The sequence below is a fragment of the Symphalangus syndactylus genome, chromosome 18 (assembly GCF_028878055.3).
Source record: "Symphalangus syndactylus isolate Jambi chromosome 18, NHGRI_mSymSyn1-v2.1_pri, whole genome shotgun sequence".
Lineage (NCBI taxonomy): Eukaryota > Metazoa > Chordata > Mammalia > Primates > Hylobatidae > Symphalangus > Symphalangus syndactylus.
The window spans coordinates 67,014,282-67,034,781 of NC_072440.2; the positions used below are offsets into that span (position 1 = coordinate 67,014,282).

The 20,500-nt window shown below is 44.8% G+C and overlaps 1 protein-coding gene and 1 pseudogene across 44 annotated transcripts in view; one reads left to right on the plus strand and one right to left on the minus strand.

Annotated features, from left to right (window-relative positions):
- Nucleotides 1-20,500, minus strand: part of SFI1 (SFI1 centrin binding protein) — a 132,192-nt gene that overhangs the window by 75,864 nt on the left and 35,828 nt on the right. For 26 of the 44 annotated variants that reach the window (XR_010117152.1, XR_010117150.1, XR_010117153.1 and 23 more), the window contains 2 exons: nucleotides 10,315-10,488; nucleotides 8,077-8,148 (listed from right to left, as the gene is read on the minus strand). The exons of 4 other annotated variants lie outside the window; for them this stretch is intronic. Coding sequence is in view for 36 of the 40 variants with exons in the window: in XM_055251589.2 (XP_055107564.2) it covers nucleotides 8,077-8,148; nucleotides 10,315-10,488 (246 nt within the window). In the remaining 4 variants the exon portion in view is untranslated. The remainder of the gene's footprint in view (nucleotides 1-8,076; nucleotides 8,149-10,314; nucleotides 10,489-20,500) is intronic. 14 more of the 44 variants (XM_063623504.1, XM_063623499.1, XM_055251601.2 and 11 more) reach the window with 1 other exon arrangement.
- Nucleotides 18,358-19,631, plus strand: LOC129468496 (histone H2A.Z-like; annotated as a pseudogene).

A 20,500-nucleotide genomic window follows, 5' to 3' on the forward strand; every position in this document is an offset into this window, starting at 1 on the left:
TAAGGCTGGGAGCAGTGGCCCATGCCTGTAATCCCAGCACTTTGGGAGGCTGAGGCGAGTGGATCATCTGAGGTTAGGAGTTCTAGACCAATCTGACCAACATGGTGAAACCCCGTCTCTACTAAAAATACAAAAAATAGCCGGGCATGGTGGCACATGCCTGTAGTCCCAGCTACTTGGGAGGCTGAGGCAGGAGAATTGCTTGAACCTGGGAGGCGAAAGTTGCAGTGAGCCAAGATCGCGTCATTGCACTCCAACCTGGGCAACAAGAGCGAAACTGTGTCTCAAAAACAAACAAACAAACAAACAAAAAAAACAAAGCTAAAACTTTAAACACATAAAGGCATTATTCTGCAGTTTGTGGTACGATATTATTCCCGCCTAACACTCCTAAAATTGAGAAATAAATAACTCAGTATAGAAAAAGCCTAAAAACAAAGATCAGGATGCCCAATGTTCCCCCAAGTAACAAAGAACCTACTTGATTTTAACAGATTGATATTTGATATTGATAGATATTAGAAAATAACTATCCCTTCACAAGTTTCTAAGTCAATGGAAACACAGTATTAGAATTCTAATTCTGGTAGCTGCTTAGAAAACAAATATTCTCACTCTATCATTCTGTAATTTGCAAAACTGAGGCCTACAGGCATAACTATCCTCAGATCAAACAATTAGCTAGGGCCTGGGTTAGAACCAAAGCTCAGGTCTCCTTAATTCTAGTCCAGTATTCTTTCCTCTACACCCGGCTACCACTGAAGAGCGAAGACGTGAAAAACAGCATAATGCAAATGTTTTAAAGCAGTGTGGCAGTGTTAGCTAGCAGTCACTGGCTAACCCAACACCCACTGCCAAGCCCTTTTTCTCATAAGTATCCACTACAGAGGCCAGAAAGGTTTCTTTCCCAAACTCCTCTGTAGCTAAAGGTGGCCAGTGACAAAGCACTGGCCAATGAGGCAGAAGCAGAATGCAGTGGGGAACTTCCAGGGAAGTTTTCTTTCCTGATAAAGAGATCAAACTGACGCCACTCTTACCCCCACCTTCCTGTGTAAAGCTAGAATAGTCATCTTGCAACTACGAAGTGTTACCTATGAGGAGGCCGGGCGCGGTGGCTCACGCTTGTAATCCCAGCACTTTGGGAGGCCGAGGCGGGCGGATCATGAGGTCAGGAGATCGAGACCGCGGTGAAACCCTGTCTCTACTAAAAATACAAAAAAAAATTAGCCGGGCGTGGTGGCGGGCGCCTGTAGTCCCAGCTACTCGGAGAGGCTGAGCCAGGAGAATGGCGTGAACCCGAGAGGCGGAGCTTGCAGTGAGCCGAGATCGCGCCACTGCACTCCAGCCTGGGTGAGAGAGCGAGACTCCGTCTCAAAAAAAAAAAAAAAAAAAAAAAAAAAAAAGGAGTGTTACCTATGAGGATAAAGGGCCAATGTGCTAAGGATGTTGAACTAGAAAGGTACTAGAAGCCTGAGTCTAAAACGACATCACTGTACAGCTGAAGCAATACCAGTAACTGCCAATCTCCAGGTGACTTGTTAAAAAAAAGTAAATCCCCTCATGCCTGTAATCCTAACACTTTGGGAGGCAGAGCAGGGAAAATCACTTGAGCGCAGGAGTTCAAGACCAGCCTGGAAAACATAGTGAGACCCTGTCTCTAAAAGTAAAAAAAAGTTAATTTAAAAAAAAAAAAAAAAACAGAAAAAAACAAATCTCAATTTGTTTCAGCCATTGTTAGACTTTCTCTTAGAGTCAATGTACTTCTAACATACAATCAGCATTTCCCAAGGACTTGGAAGGCATTATTTGAAAAGAGGTTCCCAGTCAAATATGGCTCAAATATAGATAAATAAAATTGCGTAAAAAATGGATTTTAGGGCCAGGCACGGTGGCACATGCCTGTAATCCCAGCATTTTGGGAGGCCAAGGCAGGTGGATCACTTGAGGTCAGGAGTTTGAGACCACCCTGGCCAACATGGTAAAACCCTGCCTCTACTAAAAACACAAAAAATTAGCAGGGCGTGATGGCGTGCACCTTTAATCCCAGCTACTCAGGAGGCTGAGGCAGGAGAATTGCTTGAGCCCAGAAGGTGGCGGTTGCAGTGAGCCAAAATCGTGCTACTGCACTCCAGCCTGGGCAACAAGAGCAAAACTTCGTCTCAAAAATAAATAAATAAATAAAATGGATTTTAGGAAAATAGTGGAGGTAGCAACACAGTTTTCAATCTTTGGATCCCCGAGTAGCATCTGAGGAACCTAACAAGAGGAGAACCCCGAAATAGCCAATGAGCAGTCGTTGGAAGGTACAGAGGCCCAATTTGAGACTAGCAGCTGAAACTATGACTTTTATCCTCTCCAGCACCAGGGCTCATATAAGAACTGAAACAGCTAGAGCAGTCCAGCCCCTAGGGAATCTCAAAACTGATCTGCCAGGGTACCCTTCTAGGACAGGGCTTCAAATGGAGGAGAAACAGCCACGGGTAGAAAAAAATTTAAGCAGGAGAGGGTCAAAAGAGACAAGGAAAAAGAAGATCCAGACCAAGTGTGGTAAGGGAACAAAACCAGGATACCCCATAAAAAAAGTCACTATATTTTTGAACCCTAAACAAAAACAACGGAAGAAGGAGTTCTATGAAATTAGTAAAACTTAACCGAAACTTGACTCACTCTAAAAGTTCAAGATGATAAGGCAGGCGTGGTGGCTTGTGCCTACAGTCTCAGCTACTTGGGAGTCTGAGGCAGAAGGATTAATTGAGCCCAGGAGTTCAAGGCTGCAGTGAGCTATGATCACACCACTGCAGGGCAATACAGCGAGACCTCGTCTCTAAAAAATATATAGACACATAAATTTAAAAATTAAAATTCAGGAAAACTAATTTCACATAAAAATAACCAATAAAATTAGCCGAGCATGGTGGTGCACATCTGTAATCCCAGCCACTTGGGAGGCTGAGGCAGGAGAGGCAGTAGAATCGCTTGAATCTAGGAGGCAGAGGTTGCAGTGAGCCGAGATCGTGCCACTGCACTCCAGCCTAGGCAACAGAGCGAGACTCTGTCTCAGCAAAAAGAAAAAAAGAAAAAAAAAAAAAAAAAAAAAAAGGCCGGGCGTGGCGGCTCACGCCTGTAATCCAAACACTTTGGGAGGCCGAGGGCGGGCGGATCACAAGGTCAGGAGTTCGACACCAGCCTGACCAACATGGTGAAACGCTGTCTCTACTAAAAATACAAAAATTAGCTGGCTGTGGTAGCGCGCATCTGTAATCCCAGCTACTTGAGAGGCTTAGGCAGGAGAATCGCTTGAACCCAGGAGGCAGGGGTTACAGTGAGCCGAGATCGCGCCATTGCACTCCAGCCTGGGCAACAGAACAAGCGACACTCTGTCTCAAAAAAAAAAAAAAAAAAAAAAAAAAAAAAAAAAAAAAAAAAAGAAATAAAAAAGCATTTGAGGCCGGGCACAGTGGCTCATGCCTGTAATCCCGGCACTTTGGGAGGCTGAGTTGGGCAGATCACCTGAGGTCAGGAGTTCGAGATTAGCCTGGCCAACAAGGTGAAACCCTGTCTCTACTAAAAATAAAAAAATTAGCTGGGTGTGGTGCCTGTAGTCACAGCTATGTGGAAGGCTGAGGCAGGAGAATTGCTTGAACCCAGGAGCCGGAGGTTGCACTGAGCTGAGATCATGCCACTGCACTCCAGCCTGGGCAACAGGGTGAGATGTGGTCTCGGGAAAAAAAAAAAAGCATTTGAAGTTATATGAGGAAAGAAGATAAGGAGTAGAATAACATGCATATAAACACAAGTATACCAGAAAGATTTGTTCACAAAAAAGAAAAAAAAAAAACCTTGTTTACAATCTCAAAATGAGATAAAAGATTATAAGAAAATAAATTCAAAGCTTCTGAAAACTAAGACATGCAATGAATCTTCAAAAGAGCAAAAATTAGACTAACAGCTTAGAAATGGAAGCCATAGGAATACCTTTGAAGTGCTGGGAAAAAAACAGCAGCCCAGACTTCCATACCCAGTGAAAATATCCTTCCAAGGTGAAGATGGAATTAGACAGACAAAATCTGAGAGAATTTCTCATCAGCAGACCTACCCGAAAGAAAATACTCTGGGACATTCTGATAGGAGAAGGAAAATTATCACAGATAGAAACCTGGAAATGTGAGAAGAAAGAAAAAAGGCAACAGAAAGGGTAAATATTTGCTGTAATGTTGAGGCAAAAAAAGAAAAACAAATGAAAAAGGAAGGGTAAATAGGGTAAATATGTGAATAAATCTAAATAAATATTGGCTATATAAAATGAGAATAATAGGCTGGGCGCAGTGGCTCAGGCCTGTAATCCCAGCACTTTGGGAGGCCGAGGCGGGTAGATCACCTGAGATCAGGAGTTCAAGACCAGCCTGGCCAACATGGTAAAACCTTGTCTCTACAAAAATACAAAAATTAGCTGGGTGTGGTGGCTCGCACCTGTAATCCCAACTACTCAGGAGGCCGAGGCTTGAATCCAGGAGGTGGAGGTTGCAGTGAGATGAGATTGTGCCACTGCACTGCAGCCTGAGCGACAGAGCGAGACCGTCTCAAAAAATAAAATAGAATAAAATGAGAGTAATAATGCTTTATAGATTTAAAAATATACACAAAGAGAGAGAGATGGGCAGAGCTAAAGTATTCTAAGGACTGTCTTATCTAGGAAGAGGGTAAAGAACCAATTAACATTAGATTCTGGTAAGTTACAAATATACATTCGTATTTGAATGAAAATACACATTCACATTTGTAACTTATCAGGACAGTCAGTAAAGGAAGAGTAAAAGAGAATATAACTTCTAAGGTAACAGTGGAGAAGTCAATAGAATATGCAATGAATTAAACAAAAAAGAGAGAATTCTGACAATAGCAATTTAGATCAATTCTCCCAATGAACAACAAAAAAAGCAGAGCAAAAAAATTTATTTAAGGCACTAAAAAGCTACCAAGGCAGTGAAGGATGACATGCCCAAGATTCAGGAGAAGGTAAAATAGAGGTGAACAATGCCTAGCACTTGCAGCTGGGACGGGCTACAGCTGAAAACAAGGGGGTAACATGATCAGCTCAGCTGCCCTGCTTGCTTTTGGTCACTTGCTGCTTTTTTTTTTCTTTTTCTTTGAAGCTGAAGGCCACACCACTGAACGCTAAAACTTTTTTTTTTTTTTTTTTTGAGACAGATTCTCTTTCTGTTGCTCAGGCTGGAGTGCAGTCGCGTGATCTTGGCTCACTGCAACTTCCGCCTCCTGGGTTCAAGCAATTCTCCTGCTTCAGCCTCCCTAGTAGCTGGGATTACCGGCACCCGCCACCATGCCCGGCTAATTTCTTTGTATTTTCAGTAGAGACAGAGTTTCACCATGTTGGCCAGGCTGGTTTCAAACTCCTGACCTCAAGTAATCCGCCTGCCTTGGCCTCCCAAAGTGCTAGGATTACAGGCGGGAGCCACCACACCCAGCCTGAACACTAAAACTTAACCTTCATTGGCTACTTTGTAGATAACATTCATAGGTCACCATGGCATGGTCACTTCAGTTATTCTTCAGGAACCTGAGCTAGCTCCTGTACAGTTCAAACTGATAGAGACCACCAACCCTTCAACTGGGCCTGTGAAGGACCCCAAGAGGGTCTTTTGATGCCTGAGGGCCAAAAACTCCACCTTCGGATCATGTTAATGCCTCTATTTTCTGTACATGTGTCCTATGACATGCCATGAACCCTGACTACACTTGTGCGCAATGAATGTTACTTCATTTTCCCCACTGCCAATCACCTTTCCCCACACCTTAAACCACCCCACTTCCCTAACCCACAAATATCCCTAAGGCTTATCTTTGGGGAGGCTGGTTTGAGACCTGTTCTCCCACCTCCTTGCTCAGTGGCCTTGCAAGTAAGTTTTTTCTCTTTTGCAAAACCTGTGTCACAGTGATTGATTTACCACACATGGGCAGAATGGACCTAGACCTGGCCGGTAACACAGCCACATCAGGAGCTTCACTGTAAACATACAAAAAGGAGCAGATGGAACAGCAGGGCCCCTCATAAAGTATAGAAAGAAAAGATTTCAGGGGGGAGGGATAGCATTAGGAGATATACCTAATGCTAAATGACGAGTTAATGGGTGCAGCACACCAACATGGCACATGTATACATATGTAACGAACCTGCACGTTGTGCACATGTACCCTAAAACTTAAAGTATAATAAAAATAAAAAAAATAAAAAGATTTCAGAAAACACACACAGGCCAAGTTTGCTTGAGACATTGAATGAAGGAGTCAGACTGTCAAAAAATGAAACAGGAAAGATTACAGGAAGGGAAAGAAAAGGGGAGAGGGGAGCAGGAGGGAACCCAAGACATTTCAGTTTTTAAGAAGTGCTTACATTCTCAAAGGCTGCCAATTCTCCTTTTGAAACATACCTTGCACTGGTCCCTTCTCTCCAGTTCCCCTGCATTCTGTACAGTGTCCCTGACTCCTGTGACTCTCTTGCAGTCCACTCTCAGCACTGCAGCTAAAGCAATTATAACCCAAAACCACAGCAATCGGCAGCATTGGTCTATACGAAATGAAGCTATGACAGAGGGATTTGCTCCTCGCTAAAATTTCACTTCTTTGCCAAAGCCAATTTTTTTCCCCAGGTTCTGCACTTGATCAAGCCAATCTGTCAGTCTCACCAGTGCCCTGAAAGAGCTCAATTACTTCTCTTGGGCAAACACTTTTCCCAGAGAGATCTTATCTATCTTGGTTTACTTAAGTATGATTCTGTTTTATTCTTATTTTTATTCATTTATTTTGAAATAAATTTTTGAGTCTCACTCTGTTGCCCAGCCTGGAGTGCAATGGCGCGATCTTGGCTCACCACACCTATGCCTCCGGGGTTCAAGTGGTTCTCCTGCCTCAGCCTCCCGAGTAGCTGGGATTACAGGTGTATGCCACCACGCTCAGCTAATTTTTTTTTTTTTTTTTTTTTGAGAGGGACTTTCACTCTTGTTGCCGAGGCTGGAGTGCAACAGCGCAATCTTGGGTCATCACAATCTCTGCCTCCAGGGTTCAAGCAATTCTCCTGCCTCAGCCTCCCAAGTAGCTGGGATTACAGGCATGTGCCACCACGCCCGGCAAATTTTTTTTTTTTTTTTTGAGATGGAGTCTCGCTTTGTCACCCAGGCTGGAGTGCAGTGGCGCGATCTCAGCTCACTGCAAGTTCCACCTCCCAGGTTCACGCCATTCTCCTACCTCAGCCTCCCGAGTAGCTGGGACTACAGGCGCCCGCCACTACATCCGGCTAATTTTTTGTAATTTTTAGTAGAGACGGGGTTTCACTATGTTAGCCAGGATGGTCTCGATCTCCTGACCTCGTGATCTGCCCGCCTCGGCCTCCCAGAGTGCTGGGATTACAGGCGTGAGCCACCGCGCCCAGCCCTGGCTAATTTTGTATTTTTAGTAGAGACGGGGTTTCTCCATGTTGGTCAGGCTGGTCTTGAACTCTCAACGTCAGGTGACCCGCCCACCTTGGCCTCCCAAAGTGCTGGGATTACAGGCATGAGCCTCCATGCCTGGCTGCTCAGCTAATTTTTGTAGAGACAGGGTTTCACCAGGTTGGCCAGGCTGGTCTCGAACTCCTAACCTCAGGTGACTCGCCCGCCTCGGCCTCTGAAAGTGCTGGGTTTATAGGCATGAGCCACCGTGCCCTGCCTGATTCTTTCATTTGGTCACTTGCTTGTTATGTTTTCTTTCTTTCTTTTTCTTTGAAGCTGAAGGCCACAGTAGCTAAAGGCCACACCATTGAACACTAAAACTTAACCTTCACTGGCTACTTTGTAGATAACATTCACAGCTCACCATGAATGCAGCTGCAGTCAACTAACAGGTATGAAGTTACCACTGTATTACATGGTTATATTAGGGACTGCTTCTGCCTACTGGAGGCTGGGGAGGAACAAGAGAGGAATGTAACAGCACAAGCCATAATGAAGTTTATGTACAGGCTTAATATAAAAGAAAACCCTAGAATGAACTCAATACAGTTATGTTGTTCTGAGCTAATACTACCTGGCAATAGAGGGAAATACTCTTCCAAAAGTCATTCGAATCCATAAATTTAAGAACTTTCTGGCCACGCATCTGAAAGAAGGAAAAAAGGGATATACATATTTTAAAATTCCATTTGGCTTACATCATCGGTTTTCTGCAAAGGAAAGGAAGCCTTTAAGGTCTCAGGGGGAGGGACGTTAGTATGAATCAAAAGGCGGTATCATAGCTAATTTTGCATCATACAGGGCATAAGATGGGGCAGATTTATAAAGCTAAAATCAAGCAGATTATTTTAAAAAAATATTTTCAATATAAATTGTCAATGAAGAGATAAAAACTTCAAAACTGAGGTACAGGAAGTACATCATAATTCTTTTGTTCACATTATTCTTCCAGCCTAAAATGCCCGGCAAATGCCTGAACCTTCTCCAATGTAAACAGAGTGAGCAGCTGCGTACTCTCAGCACTCTGTTCAAACCCCTCCTGTAATGTTATGACACCATATCACAGTGATCAGCTCACAGGGTGTCTGTCATTCCCTCTGCACTGTGAGTCCCTGAAAGCAGAAATTGGTGCTTTATAGTACCTCCAGTATACTGGTATACGCACAAAGGTGGCTTGTCTTTTTTTTTTTTTTTTGAGACAGAGTTTTGCTCTGTCGCCCAGGTTAGAGTACAGTGGCCCAATCTCTGCTCACTGCAAGCCCCGCCTCCCGGGTTCACTGCCATTCTCCTGCCTCAGCCTCCCGAGTAGCTGGTAGCTGGGACTACAGGCGCCTGCCACTGCGCCTGGCTAATTTTTTGCATTTTTAGTGGAGACTGGGTTTCACCGTGTTAGCCAGGATGGTCTCGATCTCCTGACCTCGTGATCCACCCGCCTCGGCCTCCCAAAGTGCTGGGATTACAGGTGTGAGCCACCGCCCCCGGCCTTGTCTTTTTTTTTTTCTTTTCTTTTTTTTGAGATGGAGTCTCGCTCTGTCGCCCAGGCTGGAGTGCAGTGGTGTGATCTCGGCTCACTGCAACCTCCACCTCCTGGGTTCACGCCATTCTCCTGCCTCAGCTTCCAGAGTAGCTGGGACTACAGGTGCCTGCCACCACGCCCAGTTAATTTTTTGTATTTTTAGTAGAGACGGGGTTTCACTGTGTTAGCCAGGATGGTCTCGATCTCCTGACCTCGTGATCCACCCACCTCGGCCTCCCAAAGTGCTGGGATTACATGCGTGAGCCACCATGCTCGGCCAAAGGTGGCTTGTCTTACAGAGTGAAACCTTGAGCTCAACTTAAAACACACCTTCTCCTGCCCTTTATCTGGCTTATTCTTACATTATCCTCCAGGGCTCAGCTTAAACTCTACTTCCTCCAGAGAGTAACTGCTGGCTATACTATTGTGGCTGTTCTCGCCATATTTGCCTGTGGTACCACATCCTTTTCCTCTCATTGCACTAATCTCACTTTATTGTTGTGGCTTAACAGTCTATCAAGCCTACCTGATTTTAAACTCTCATTAAGTCATAAACCAAGACGATCTTAGTCACTTTATATGCTCAGCATCTAGCGTAACACCTGGCATCGGTAAGCACCAGATAAATCTGTTGTTGTTTTGAGACAGAGTCTTACTCTCACCCAGGCTGGAGGGCAGTGGAGCAATTTCAGCTCACTGCAACCTCGGCCTCCCAGGTTCAAGCAATTCTTGTGCCTTAGCCTCCCAAGTAGCTGGGATTACAGGTGTGCACCACCACACCCAGCTAATTTTTTGTATTTTTAGTGGAGACGGGGTCTGGAACTCCTGACCTCAGATGATCCACTGCCTCAGCCTCCCAAAGTGCTGGGATTATAGGTATGAGCTACCACACCTGGCCTGATAAATTTTTGAATGAAGAAATGGATGTCTTCAATATACCTAATCAAGAGTAGCAGAAGTGTTACAGCTATTCCAGAATTCACCAGAAAATCCAGGGAGAAAAAACAGTAGCAAAAAGAGTAGTTCCTTCTTTCTTGGACCACGTTAGACTTTTCTGGAAGAATCTTGATAGCGTCATATTGCGAGGCACAAGTGGAGAAATGAAAACACTCAATGACAGATTTTATGTCTGCAGATTCCTGAATATCCTTTTCATCTGCACATTCTACTATAAAGAACAGGCATCAAGATCTCCCACTAATTGTGGTGGGAGAATAAGAATCATTCCCTCATTTTAACCAAGAAGGGAGAACAAAAGAAAAGTACCCATAGACTGGTGGCCACTCATAAGCTCACCTGATGCGCAGTTCTCTTAACCGGCCCTGTCGGGTACAAGTATGTGTGCCACGATACTGCACTAGATGACTGGTACTAGGTAACTCCCTCCGGATCCCAAAGGATGCAGAAAACTTCTTGTTGGTTAGTGTCTTTGCAGAATAAGGTTTCTTAACGGCACCATCCTTAAAATACCTTAAATTTGAGGAGGAAGGAGGCAAGGAGAGAATAAAGTTAGCTCTGCATGTGATGCAAATACTTTTAATATACAAGCAAAATTAAACAGATAAGCTCATTGAGACTGACAATACCTATGCTTCAAGGATAATAAGCAGCCCAATCTGACAGAAATATTGGCCAACCACTAGAGGTGGGTACTGCTGGGTGAGCTCTAGGCAGGAACTACAGAGCTGTAGGGTACCCCCTGGAGTCATTAGGTCTAACACAGTTTTCTTTTGTTTGAGACAGGTTCTCACTCTGTTGCCCTGGCTGGAGTGCAGTGGCGCGATCTCAGCTCACTCAACCTCCGCCTCCCAGGTTCAAGCAATTCTCCTGCCTCAGCCTCCCTAGTAGCTGGGACTACAGGCACCCACCACCGTGCCCAACTAAGTTTTGTATTTTTAGTAGAGACGCGGTTTCACCATGTTGGCCAGGCTGGTCTTGAACTCCTGACCTCAGGTTATCCACCCACCTCAGCCTCCCAAAGTGCTGGGATTACAGGCTTGAGCCACCGCACCCGGCCAATTTTTTATTTTTATTTTTTTAGAGACACGGTCTCACTACATTGCCCAGGCTAGTCTCAAACTCCTGGGCTCAAGTAATCTTCTTGCCTCAGCCCCCCAAAGGGGTGGCATTACAGACATGCACCACTGTACCTGGCCTGATCTCACTCTTGATCTCTTGCTTCAGAATATCTGCACTAAGGGTAAAGCACACATATGTATATACAAACACACACACAAAGTTTAATATACTTTTTTTAAAATTTTATTTTATTTTTTGTTTTCTTGAAATAGGGTCTTGCTATGTTGCCTAGGCTGGTCTTGAACTCCTGGGCTTAAGCAATCCTCCCAACTAAGCCTTCCAAAATGCTGGGATTACAGGTGTGAGCTACCACACTCAGTCTCCTAGATTTTATTTTATTTTATTATTATTATTTTTTTGAGACGGAGTCTTGCTGTCGCCCAGGCTGGAATGCAGTGGCGCGATCTCGGCTCACTGCAAGCTCTGCCTCCCGGGTTCACGCCATTCTCCTGCCTCAGCCTCCCGAGTAGCTGGGACTACAGGCACCCACCACTGCGCCCAGCTAATCTTTTGTATTTTTAGTAGAGACGGGGTTTCACCGTGGTCTCAATCTCCTGAGCTCGTGATCCACCCGCCTCGGCCTCCCAAAGTGCTGGGATTACAGGCGTGAGCCACCGCGCCCGGCCAGATTTTATTTTTTAAGAACAATTTGAAGTTTACTGCAAAATTGTGAAGAACGAACAGACTGTTCCCACATACCCCTTTTTCTTTACACACACACAGCTGTATATGCTAAAATGAATATGTTTAAAGAAATGAAAGTCAAGCGTGAACATATTTGCAGGCCACGGGGTAACTATAAAAAGTAAGGTAGAAGCATTAATCACAACAGCCAAAAGGTAGAAGCAATCTAATTTTTTTTTTTTAAAGACAGGTTCTTGGCCAGGTACAGTGGCTCATGCCTGTAATCCCAGCACTTTTGGAGGCCAAGGCGGGAGGATCACCTGAGGTCAGGAGTTTGAGACCAGCCTGGCCAGCACAGCGAAATCTCATCTCTACTAAAAATACAAAAATCAGCCGGATGTGGTGGTGGGTGCCTGTAATGATCTCAGCTACTTGGGAGGCTGAGGCAGGAGAATCGCTTGAACCTAGGAGGCGGAGGTTGCGGTGAGCCACGCCATTGCACTCCAGCCAAGGCAACAGGACAGGACAAGACAGGACAGGAAGAAAGAAAAAAAATAAGATTCCCTGATAGTTCCAACATAGGTATTGATGGCGAGGCATGGTAGCTCACGCCTGTAATTCCAGCACTTTGAGAGGCTGAAGCAGGCGGATCACCTGAGGTTAAGGAATTTGAGACCAGCTTGGACAACACGGTGAAAACCCGTCTCTACTCAAAATACAAAAATTAGCCAGGTGTGGTGGCACACGCCTGTAGTCCCAGCTACTCGGGAGGCTGGGGCACGAGAATCACTTGAACCCAGGGGGCAGAGGTTGCAGTGAGCTGAATGCACTCCAGCCTGGGCGACAAAGTGACACTCTGTCTCAACAACAACAACAAAACATAAGTATTGATACGGTTTAGCTGTGCCCCCACCCAAATGGCATCTTCAGTTGTAGCTCTCATAATCCCCACATGTCATGGGAGGGACCTCATGGAAAGTGATTAGATTATGGGGGTAGTTCCCCCATGCTGTTCTCATGATAGTGAGTGAGTTTCCACGAGATCTGATGGTTTTATATGGGGCTTTCTCCCACTTCACTCTGCACTTTCTTGCCTGCCACCATGTGAAAAAGGACGTGTTTGCTTCCCCTTGCACCATGATTGTAAGTTTCTTGAGTCCTCTCTAGAAATGCACAACTGTGAGTCAATTAAATTTCCTTCCTTTATAAATTACTTATCTCAGATATTTCTTCATAACAGCATGAGAACGATCTAATACAGGTATCATATTTGAGTATGGTACTGTTCACTGCTTTGCTTCTATAAAATTACCTTGTACTACTCCCAAAAAATAAAACTTAAATCTAATTAAGTCTCTAAATCGAGTTACCAATTTGCAGAAAAAGGTTGAGAACAGAGGACGAAAGAACATGCTAAAATGCACAGGCCCTATAAAAATACCAGTGACATTCTTCACATAAATAGGAAAACATCTTAAAAATTGTATAGGACTACAAAAGACCCCAAATAGCCAAAGTGATCCTGAGCAAAAAGAACAAAGCTGGAGGCATCACACCACCAGACTTCAAAATAAACCACAAAGCTGTAGTAACCAAAACAGCATGGTACTGGCATAAAAAAAACCGACACATAGGCCAATGGAATAGAACAGAGAGTATCAAGTTATTAAGCTACTTTATCTATCTATCTATCTATCTATCTATCTATCTATCTATCTATCTGCGACAGAGTCTCATTCTGTTGCCCCGCTGGAGTACAGGGATGCAATCACGACTCACCACATCCTCGACCTCCCAGATTCAGGTGATCTTCCCACCTCAGCCTCCTGAGGAGCTGCAGCTACAAGTGCATGCTACCACCTGGCTAATTTTTGGTAGAGATGGGGTTTTGCCACATTGCGCAAGATGGTCTTGAACTCCTAGGCTCAAGTGATCTGCCTATCCTGGTGTCCCAAAGTGCTGAGACTACAGGTGTGAGCCATCGCACCCAGTGCCAATTTGTTTTTGACAAAGGCTCCAAGAACATTGGGGAAAGGACACCCTCCTTAATAAATGGTGCTGGGAAAAGTGAATATTTGGGCCGGGTGCGGTGGCTCACGCCAGTAATCCCAGCACTTTGGGAGGCCGAGGCGAGCGGATCACGAGGTCAGGAGATCGAGACCATCCTGGCTAACATAGTGAAACCCCGTCTCTACTAAAAATACAAAAAATTAGCCGGGCAAGATGGCGGGCGCCTGTAGTCCCAGCTACTCGGGAGGCTGAGGCAGGAGAATGGCGTGAACCCCAGGGGGCGGAGCCTGCAGTGAGCCGAGATCGCGCCACTGCACTCCAGCCTGGGCGACAGCGAGACTCTGTTTCCAAAAAAAAAAAAAAAAAAAAAAAAGAAAAAGAAAAGTGAATATTTACATGCAGAAAAATGAAACTAGACCCCCCACCTCTCACCCTATATAAATATCAACTCAAAATGGATCAAAGACCTAAATGTAAGATCCAATACTAGAAAACTACGAGAAGAAATACTTCAAACATCTAGGAAAAGATTTTATGAATAAAACATCAAAAGCACAGGCAACAAAAGCAAAAATAAACAAAATGGGATAATCTCAAAAGCTTCTGCTCAGCAAAGGAAACAATCAACAGAGTAAAAAGACAACCTATAGAATGAGATTACAGGCTGGGCGTGGTGGCTCATGCCTGTAATCCCAGCAGTTTCGGAGGCCAAGGTGGTCAGATCACTTGAGGTCAGGAGTTCAAGACCAGCCTGGCCAACATGGTGAAACCCCATCTCTACTAAAAATACAAAATTAGCTGGGCGTGGTGGCATGCACCTGTAATCCCAGTTACTCGGGAGGCTGAGGCAGGAGAATCACTTGAACCCGGGAGGTGGTGGTTGCAGTGAGCCAAGATTGTACCACTGCACTCATGACTGGGTGACAGAGAAGACTCCATCTCAAAAAAAAAAAGAATGAGATTACAAACATTACAAAAAATATGTGCAAACTATCTGACAGGAGATTAATATGCAGAATAGAACTCAAACATCTCAACAGTAAAAAAAAAAAATCCAATTAAAAAAGGGGCAACTTTGGGAAGCTGAGGCAGGCAGATGGCTTCAGTCCAGGAATTTAACACTAGCCTGGGCAACATGGCAAAATCCTATCTCTACAAAAAATTAGCCAAGCATGGTGGTGTATGCTTGTAGTCCCAGCTACTCCGGAGGCTGATCTGAGAGGATAGCTTGAGCCTGGGAGGCAGAGGTTGCAGTGAGCTGAGATCCCACCACTGTACTCTCCAGCCTGGGTGACAGAGTGAGACCCTGTCTCAAAAAAAAAAAAGGTGGGGGGAGCAGATTCTCTGAATAGACATTTCTCAAAAGAAGACATACAAATGGCTAACAAATATACGAAAAAATGCTCAACACCACTATCAGGAAAATGCAAATGAAAACCACAATGAGGTGTCATCTTACTCTCGTTAGGTGGCTATTGTCAAAAAGACCAAAAAAAAATAACAAATGCTGGCAAGGAGGCAGAGAAAAGGGAACACTTTTTATTTTTATTTTTATTTTTTGAGATGGAATCTCACTCTGTCGCCCAGGCTGGAGTGCAATGGCGCCATCTCGGCTCACTGCAACCTCCGCCTCCTGGGTTCAGGCAATTCTTCTGCCTCAGTCTCCCAAGTAGGTGGGACTACAGGTGCACGCCACCAAGCCCGGCTAATTTTTGTATTATTAGTAGAGACAGGGTTTCACCATATTGGCCAGGCTAGTCTCGAATCCCTGACCTGGAGTGCAATGGCACAATCTCAAAAAAAAAAAAAAAAAAAAAAATAGTAGTCCTTGCCATGGTGTGCTATTGTGCGACTTAGGTTTAATACAAAAATCACTTGCTTAATCTACAAAGAACATTTACAATTGCCAGTTAAAGAGTAGAATAGTAGAAATACATCAAGATTTGGAGTAAAAAAACACCCTGATTCCACAGATTTGAAGTTTATGGCAAATCACTTGATTTTTTCCTACCCTCAGTATCCTCCCCTGTAAATGGAGATAATATTGCTTGGGGTTGTGGGAATCAAAGGAGATAACGGACTTCACAGATTTGAAGTTTATGGCAAATCACTTGATTTTTCCTACCCTCAGTATCCTCCCCTGTGAATGGAAATAATATTGCTTGGGGTTGTGGGAATCAAAAGAGATAACGGACTTCACACTCTAAAGACAAACTGTTTACTATTCAGATACCTGAATTTCTAAGGTGTGATGACAGACTGGCTTGCTCTTCAGGCTCAACTTCATAAAATAAATTTATGGAACCACAATACATATATTGAATTTTGTTAACTTGGAAATTAAAACTGGATTTTTTCCTCCTGATTTGGGAGAGTGGTTTCTAATTTCTAAAACATAGCATCATCAGTTTATACATTTACACTGAAGGTGGGTGAGACTCTGGCCAAATACTGGTCATTTGTAAATGGCCCTCCTTAACAAGACAATCTGTACAGGAAATTACATTATAAAAAGAAAATATCACTGTATTTACTGGCAGTAGAAGGAATGTGAAGGAGCAAATAATTATTACTACAATGAGATATGTATCCTATGCCTGAATTTTCTGCTTTAAAAATATTTATTTTCTTATTATAAAAGCAATACAGCATATGTCCACACAAAAACTTGTACACAATGTTCACAGCAGCATAATTCACAATAGCCAAAAGGTGGAAACAACCCAAATGTTCATAAACTGATAATGGATAAAAAAAATGGTCTATAGTTCACAATGGAATATTATAGAGCTATAAAAAGGAATAAGGCCGGGCACTGTGGCTCACACCTGTAATCCCAGCACTTTGGGAGGCCCAGGCAGGTGGATCACAAGGTCAAAAGATCAAGACCATCCTGGCCAACGTGGTGAAACCCCGTCTCTACTAAAAATACAAAAATCAGCTGGGCATGGTGGCGCATGCCTGTAGTCCTAGCTACTCGGGAGGCTGAGGCAAGAGAATTGCTTGAACATGGGAGGTGGAGGTTACAGTAAGCTGAAATCACACCACTGCACTCCAGCCTGGTGACAGAGCGAGACTCCATCTCAAAAGAAAAAAAAAAAAGGAATAAAATTCTGACACAGAAGCCTTGAAAACACTATGCTAACTGAAATAAGCCAGACGCAAACGGAAAAATATCATATGATTCCACTTACGTGAGATGTCTAGAACAGGCAAATTCTTAGAAACAGAAAGTATAATAAAGGTTATAAAGGGTTAGGGTAGGAGGAATGAGGAGATACCATTTAATGAATACAGAATTTCCACATGGGGCCTCCCTTCCTTCCTTCCTTCCTTCCTTCCTTCCGTCCTTCCTTCCTTCCTTCCTTCCTTCCTTCCTTCCTTCCTTCCTTCCTTCCTTCCTTCCTCCTCCTTCCTTCCTTCCTTCCTTCCTTTCTTTCCTTCCCTCTCTGGCGCAGGCTACAATCTACTCGGCTTGCTGCTGCCCGCGCCGCGGACTGCCTGGGACTGCCGGCGCGCGCCACCGCTGCCTGCCTTTTCTCCTTTGGATGCAGGCACGCGTTCGCCATCTTGGCCACGCTGGTCGCCAGCTCCTGACGCCGAGTGCTCTGCCCGCCTCAGCCTCCCGAGGTACTGGGACTACAGACGGAGTCTGGCTCACCCAGTGCTCGGTGTTGCCCGGGCTGGAGTGCGGTGGCGTGGTCTGGCCTCGCGGCAGCCTCTACCCCCCAGCCGCCTGCCTTGGCCTACCAGGGTGCTGGGATTGCAGCCCCTGCCTGGCCGCCGCCACATCCGGAAGGTGGGGAGCGCCTCTGCCCGGCTGCCCCATCTGGGAAGTGAGGAGTGCCTCTGCCTGGACACCCATCGTCTGGGAGGTGAGGAGCGCCTCTGCCCGGCCGCCCATCGTCTGGGAAGTGAGGAGCGCCTCTGCCCGGCCACCCATCGTCTGGGAAGTGGGGAGCGCCTCTGCCCGACCACCCATCGTCTAGGAAGAAGTGAGGAGCGTCTCTGCCTGGCCGCCCCGTCTGGGAAGTGAGGAGCCCCTCTGCCCGGCCGCCCCGTGTCTGGGTAGAAGTGAGGAGCTCCTCTGCCTGGCCGCTCCGTCTGGGAGGTCTACCACGGAGGCCAGAAGCAATGTGCGGGCTGGACGTGGTGGCTCACGCCTGTGGTCCCGGCACTCTGGGGGGCGAGGCGGGTTGATCACTTCGGGCTAGGAGTTCGAGACCAGTCTGGCCAACTTGGCGAAACATGAAGAATACAACAGACAAACCAACCAACCAACTCAATGACAACAAAACAGGTCTACCCTGGAGTCATACTCTAATTTTTTCTATTTTCCTCCCTTTCTGATCCTTTATCCCACTTTCTTTTTCTTCCTCTTCCTTCTCCCTCTTCTTTGTCAAATAGAGGATTGAGTTATTATCACTGATCCATATAAAGTCCCTCTCTCATTTATTTTAACTCCCACCCCCATTTCTATTCCCTGACTTCCCATGTGCAACCTTCCTAATATGTTTGATACGCATCTTTTTGTTTGTATGTATTTTTAGAAAATGTTTATTGTTTTTGTATGCAAAAAAAATCAATTAAAAAAAAAAAAAAAAAAAAGAATTTCCACATGGGATGATGAAAAGTTTTGGGTATGGATAGTGGTGATGGTTACACATTGTCAATGTACTTAATGGTACTAAATTGTAAACTTAAAAACGGTTAAAATAGGCCGGGCGTGGTGGTTCATGCATGTAATCCTAGCACTTTGGGAGGCTGAGGCAGGTGGATCAGGAGTTTGAGACCAGCCTGGCCAACATGGTGAAAGACTGCCTCTACCAAAAATACAAAAATTATCCAGGCGTGGTGACACACGCCTGTAATCCCAGCTACCTGGGAGGCTGAGGCGGGAGAACCACTTGAACCCATGAGGTGGAGGTTGCAGTGAGCAGAGATCGTGCCACTGCACTTGAGCCTAGGCGACAAAGCAAAAGTCCGTCTCAAAAAAAAAAAAGGGCCAGGTGCAGTGGCTCACACTTGTAATCCTAGCACTTTGGGAGGCCAAGGCAGGTGGGTCCCTTGAGGCCAGGAGTTCAAGACCAGTCTGGCCAACATGGTGAAACCCTGTCTCTACTAAAAATACAAAAAATTAGCCAAGCACGGTGACGCATGCCTGCAGTCCCAGCTACTTGGGAGGCTGAAGCACAAGCAGCACTTGAACCTAGGAGGTGGAGGTTACAGTGAGCCAAGATCACGCCACTACCCTCCAGCCTGGGCAACACAGTGAGATTCTGTCTCAAAAAAAAAAAAAAAAAAAAAAGGTTAAAATGAAATAGTAAGTTTTATGTTATATATATTTTACCACACACACACAAAATATAAACTCTCTGGGCAGTTTGAATCACCGTGCCACGAAGCAATAGGTGGTAGGATCTCACTGTGTGTCTGACTAGCCCTTTCTCTGCCTTGTTTGAGCTTCGGCAGAACTTGCAAGGCTGGTGGTAAGGCTGAGAAGGACACTGGAAAGGCCAGGACAAAGGTGGTTGTTTCCCGCTCACAGAGAGCCTCCTTACAGTTCCCGGTGGGCCATATTCATAGACAGACACCTGAAATGTAGGACGACCAGTCATGGATGTGTGGGGTCATGACTGCCACTGTGAACAGTGCAGCCATCCTTGGATACCTCACTGCAGAGATACTTGAAGTGACATCAAAGGCACTAAAAGATTTAAAGGTAAAGCTATTACCCCTCATCATCTGCAACCTGCTATTAGTGAAGAAGAATTGGACTCTGTCATCAAGGCTACAATTGCTGGTGATGGTGTCATTCCACACATTCGCAAGTCTCTGATTGGGAAGAAAGAACAACAGAAAACTATGTAAAGGATGCCTGGATTTCTTATTATCTCAGGTCTCCAATTAATCTAACAGCTCTCTAAGTGTTGGTGATTCCAGGGGAATACAGGCATGCCCCATGACACCTGGCCAATTTTTAAAAAAATTTTTATTAAAGACAAGGTCTCACTATGTTGCCCAGGCTGGTCTTGAACTCTACTTTTTTTTTTTTTTTTTTGAGACAGGGTCTGGCTCTGTTGCCCAGGCTGGAATGCAGTGGAACAATCACAAATTACACAGCCTTAGTCTCCCAGGCTCACATGATCCTCCCACCTCAGACTCCTGAGTAGCTGGTACTACAGGCAAGCACCACCACACCTGGCTATTTTTTTTTTTTTACTTTTTGTAGAGACCGGGTCTTACTATGTTGCCCAGACTGGTCTCGAACTCCTGGACTCAAGGAATCCTCCCACCTCGACCCCCCAAAGTTCTGGGATTATAAGTGTCTGAGCCACCATGCCCAAATGGAAGTAGTGGATTTTGATTGAGATGACTATTTTTTAGATACTGCCTGGATTTTAATTATGATGCAGAAGTTATATCAACAAACATTTTGTTTTGTACATATATTACTTCCCCTCTGGCAATAGAGGTCATATCCCAAACTAAAAAAAAAAAAAAAAACCAACCCTCCGTGAATATTATAAGAGCCACTGAATTGCACACTTGAATGAATTGTATAATATGTGAATTATATCTCAATGAATTTTAAAAATAAGAAAGCAATATAGAACCATTTTAGGAAATCTGAAAAAATGTTGGTAACTATAAAGAAAACAATGAAAGTAGCTTATAATCCTGCTCAAAAAACCCACAAGCAAAGCTAAACTATACAGTGTTTAAGGATACACAGTTGGGTAATAAAACCATGAAGAAAAGTGAGAAA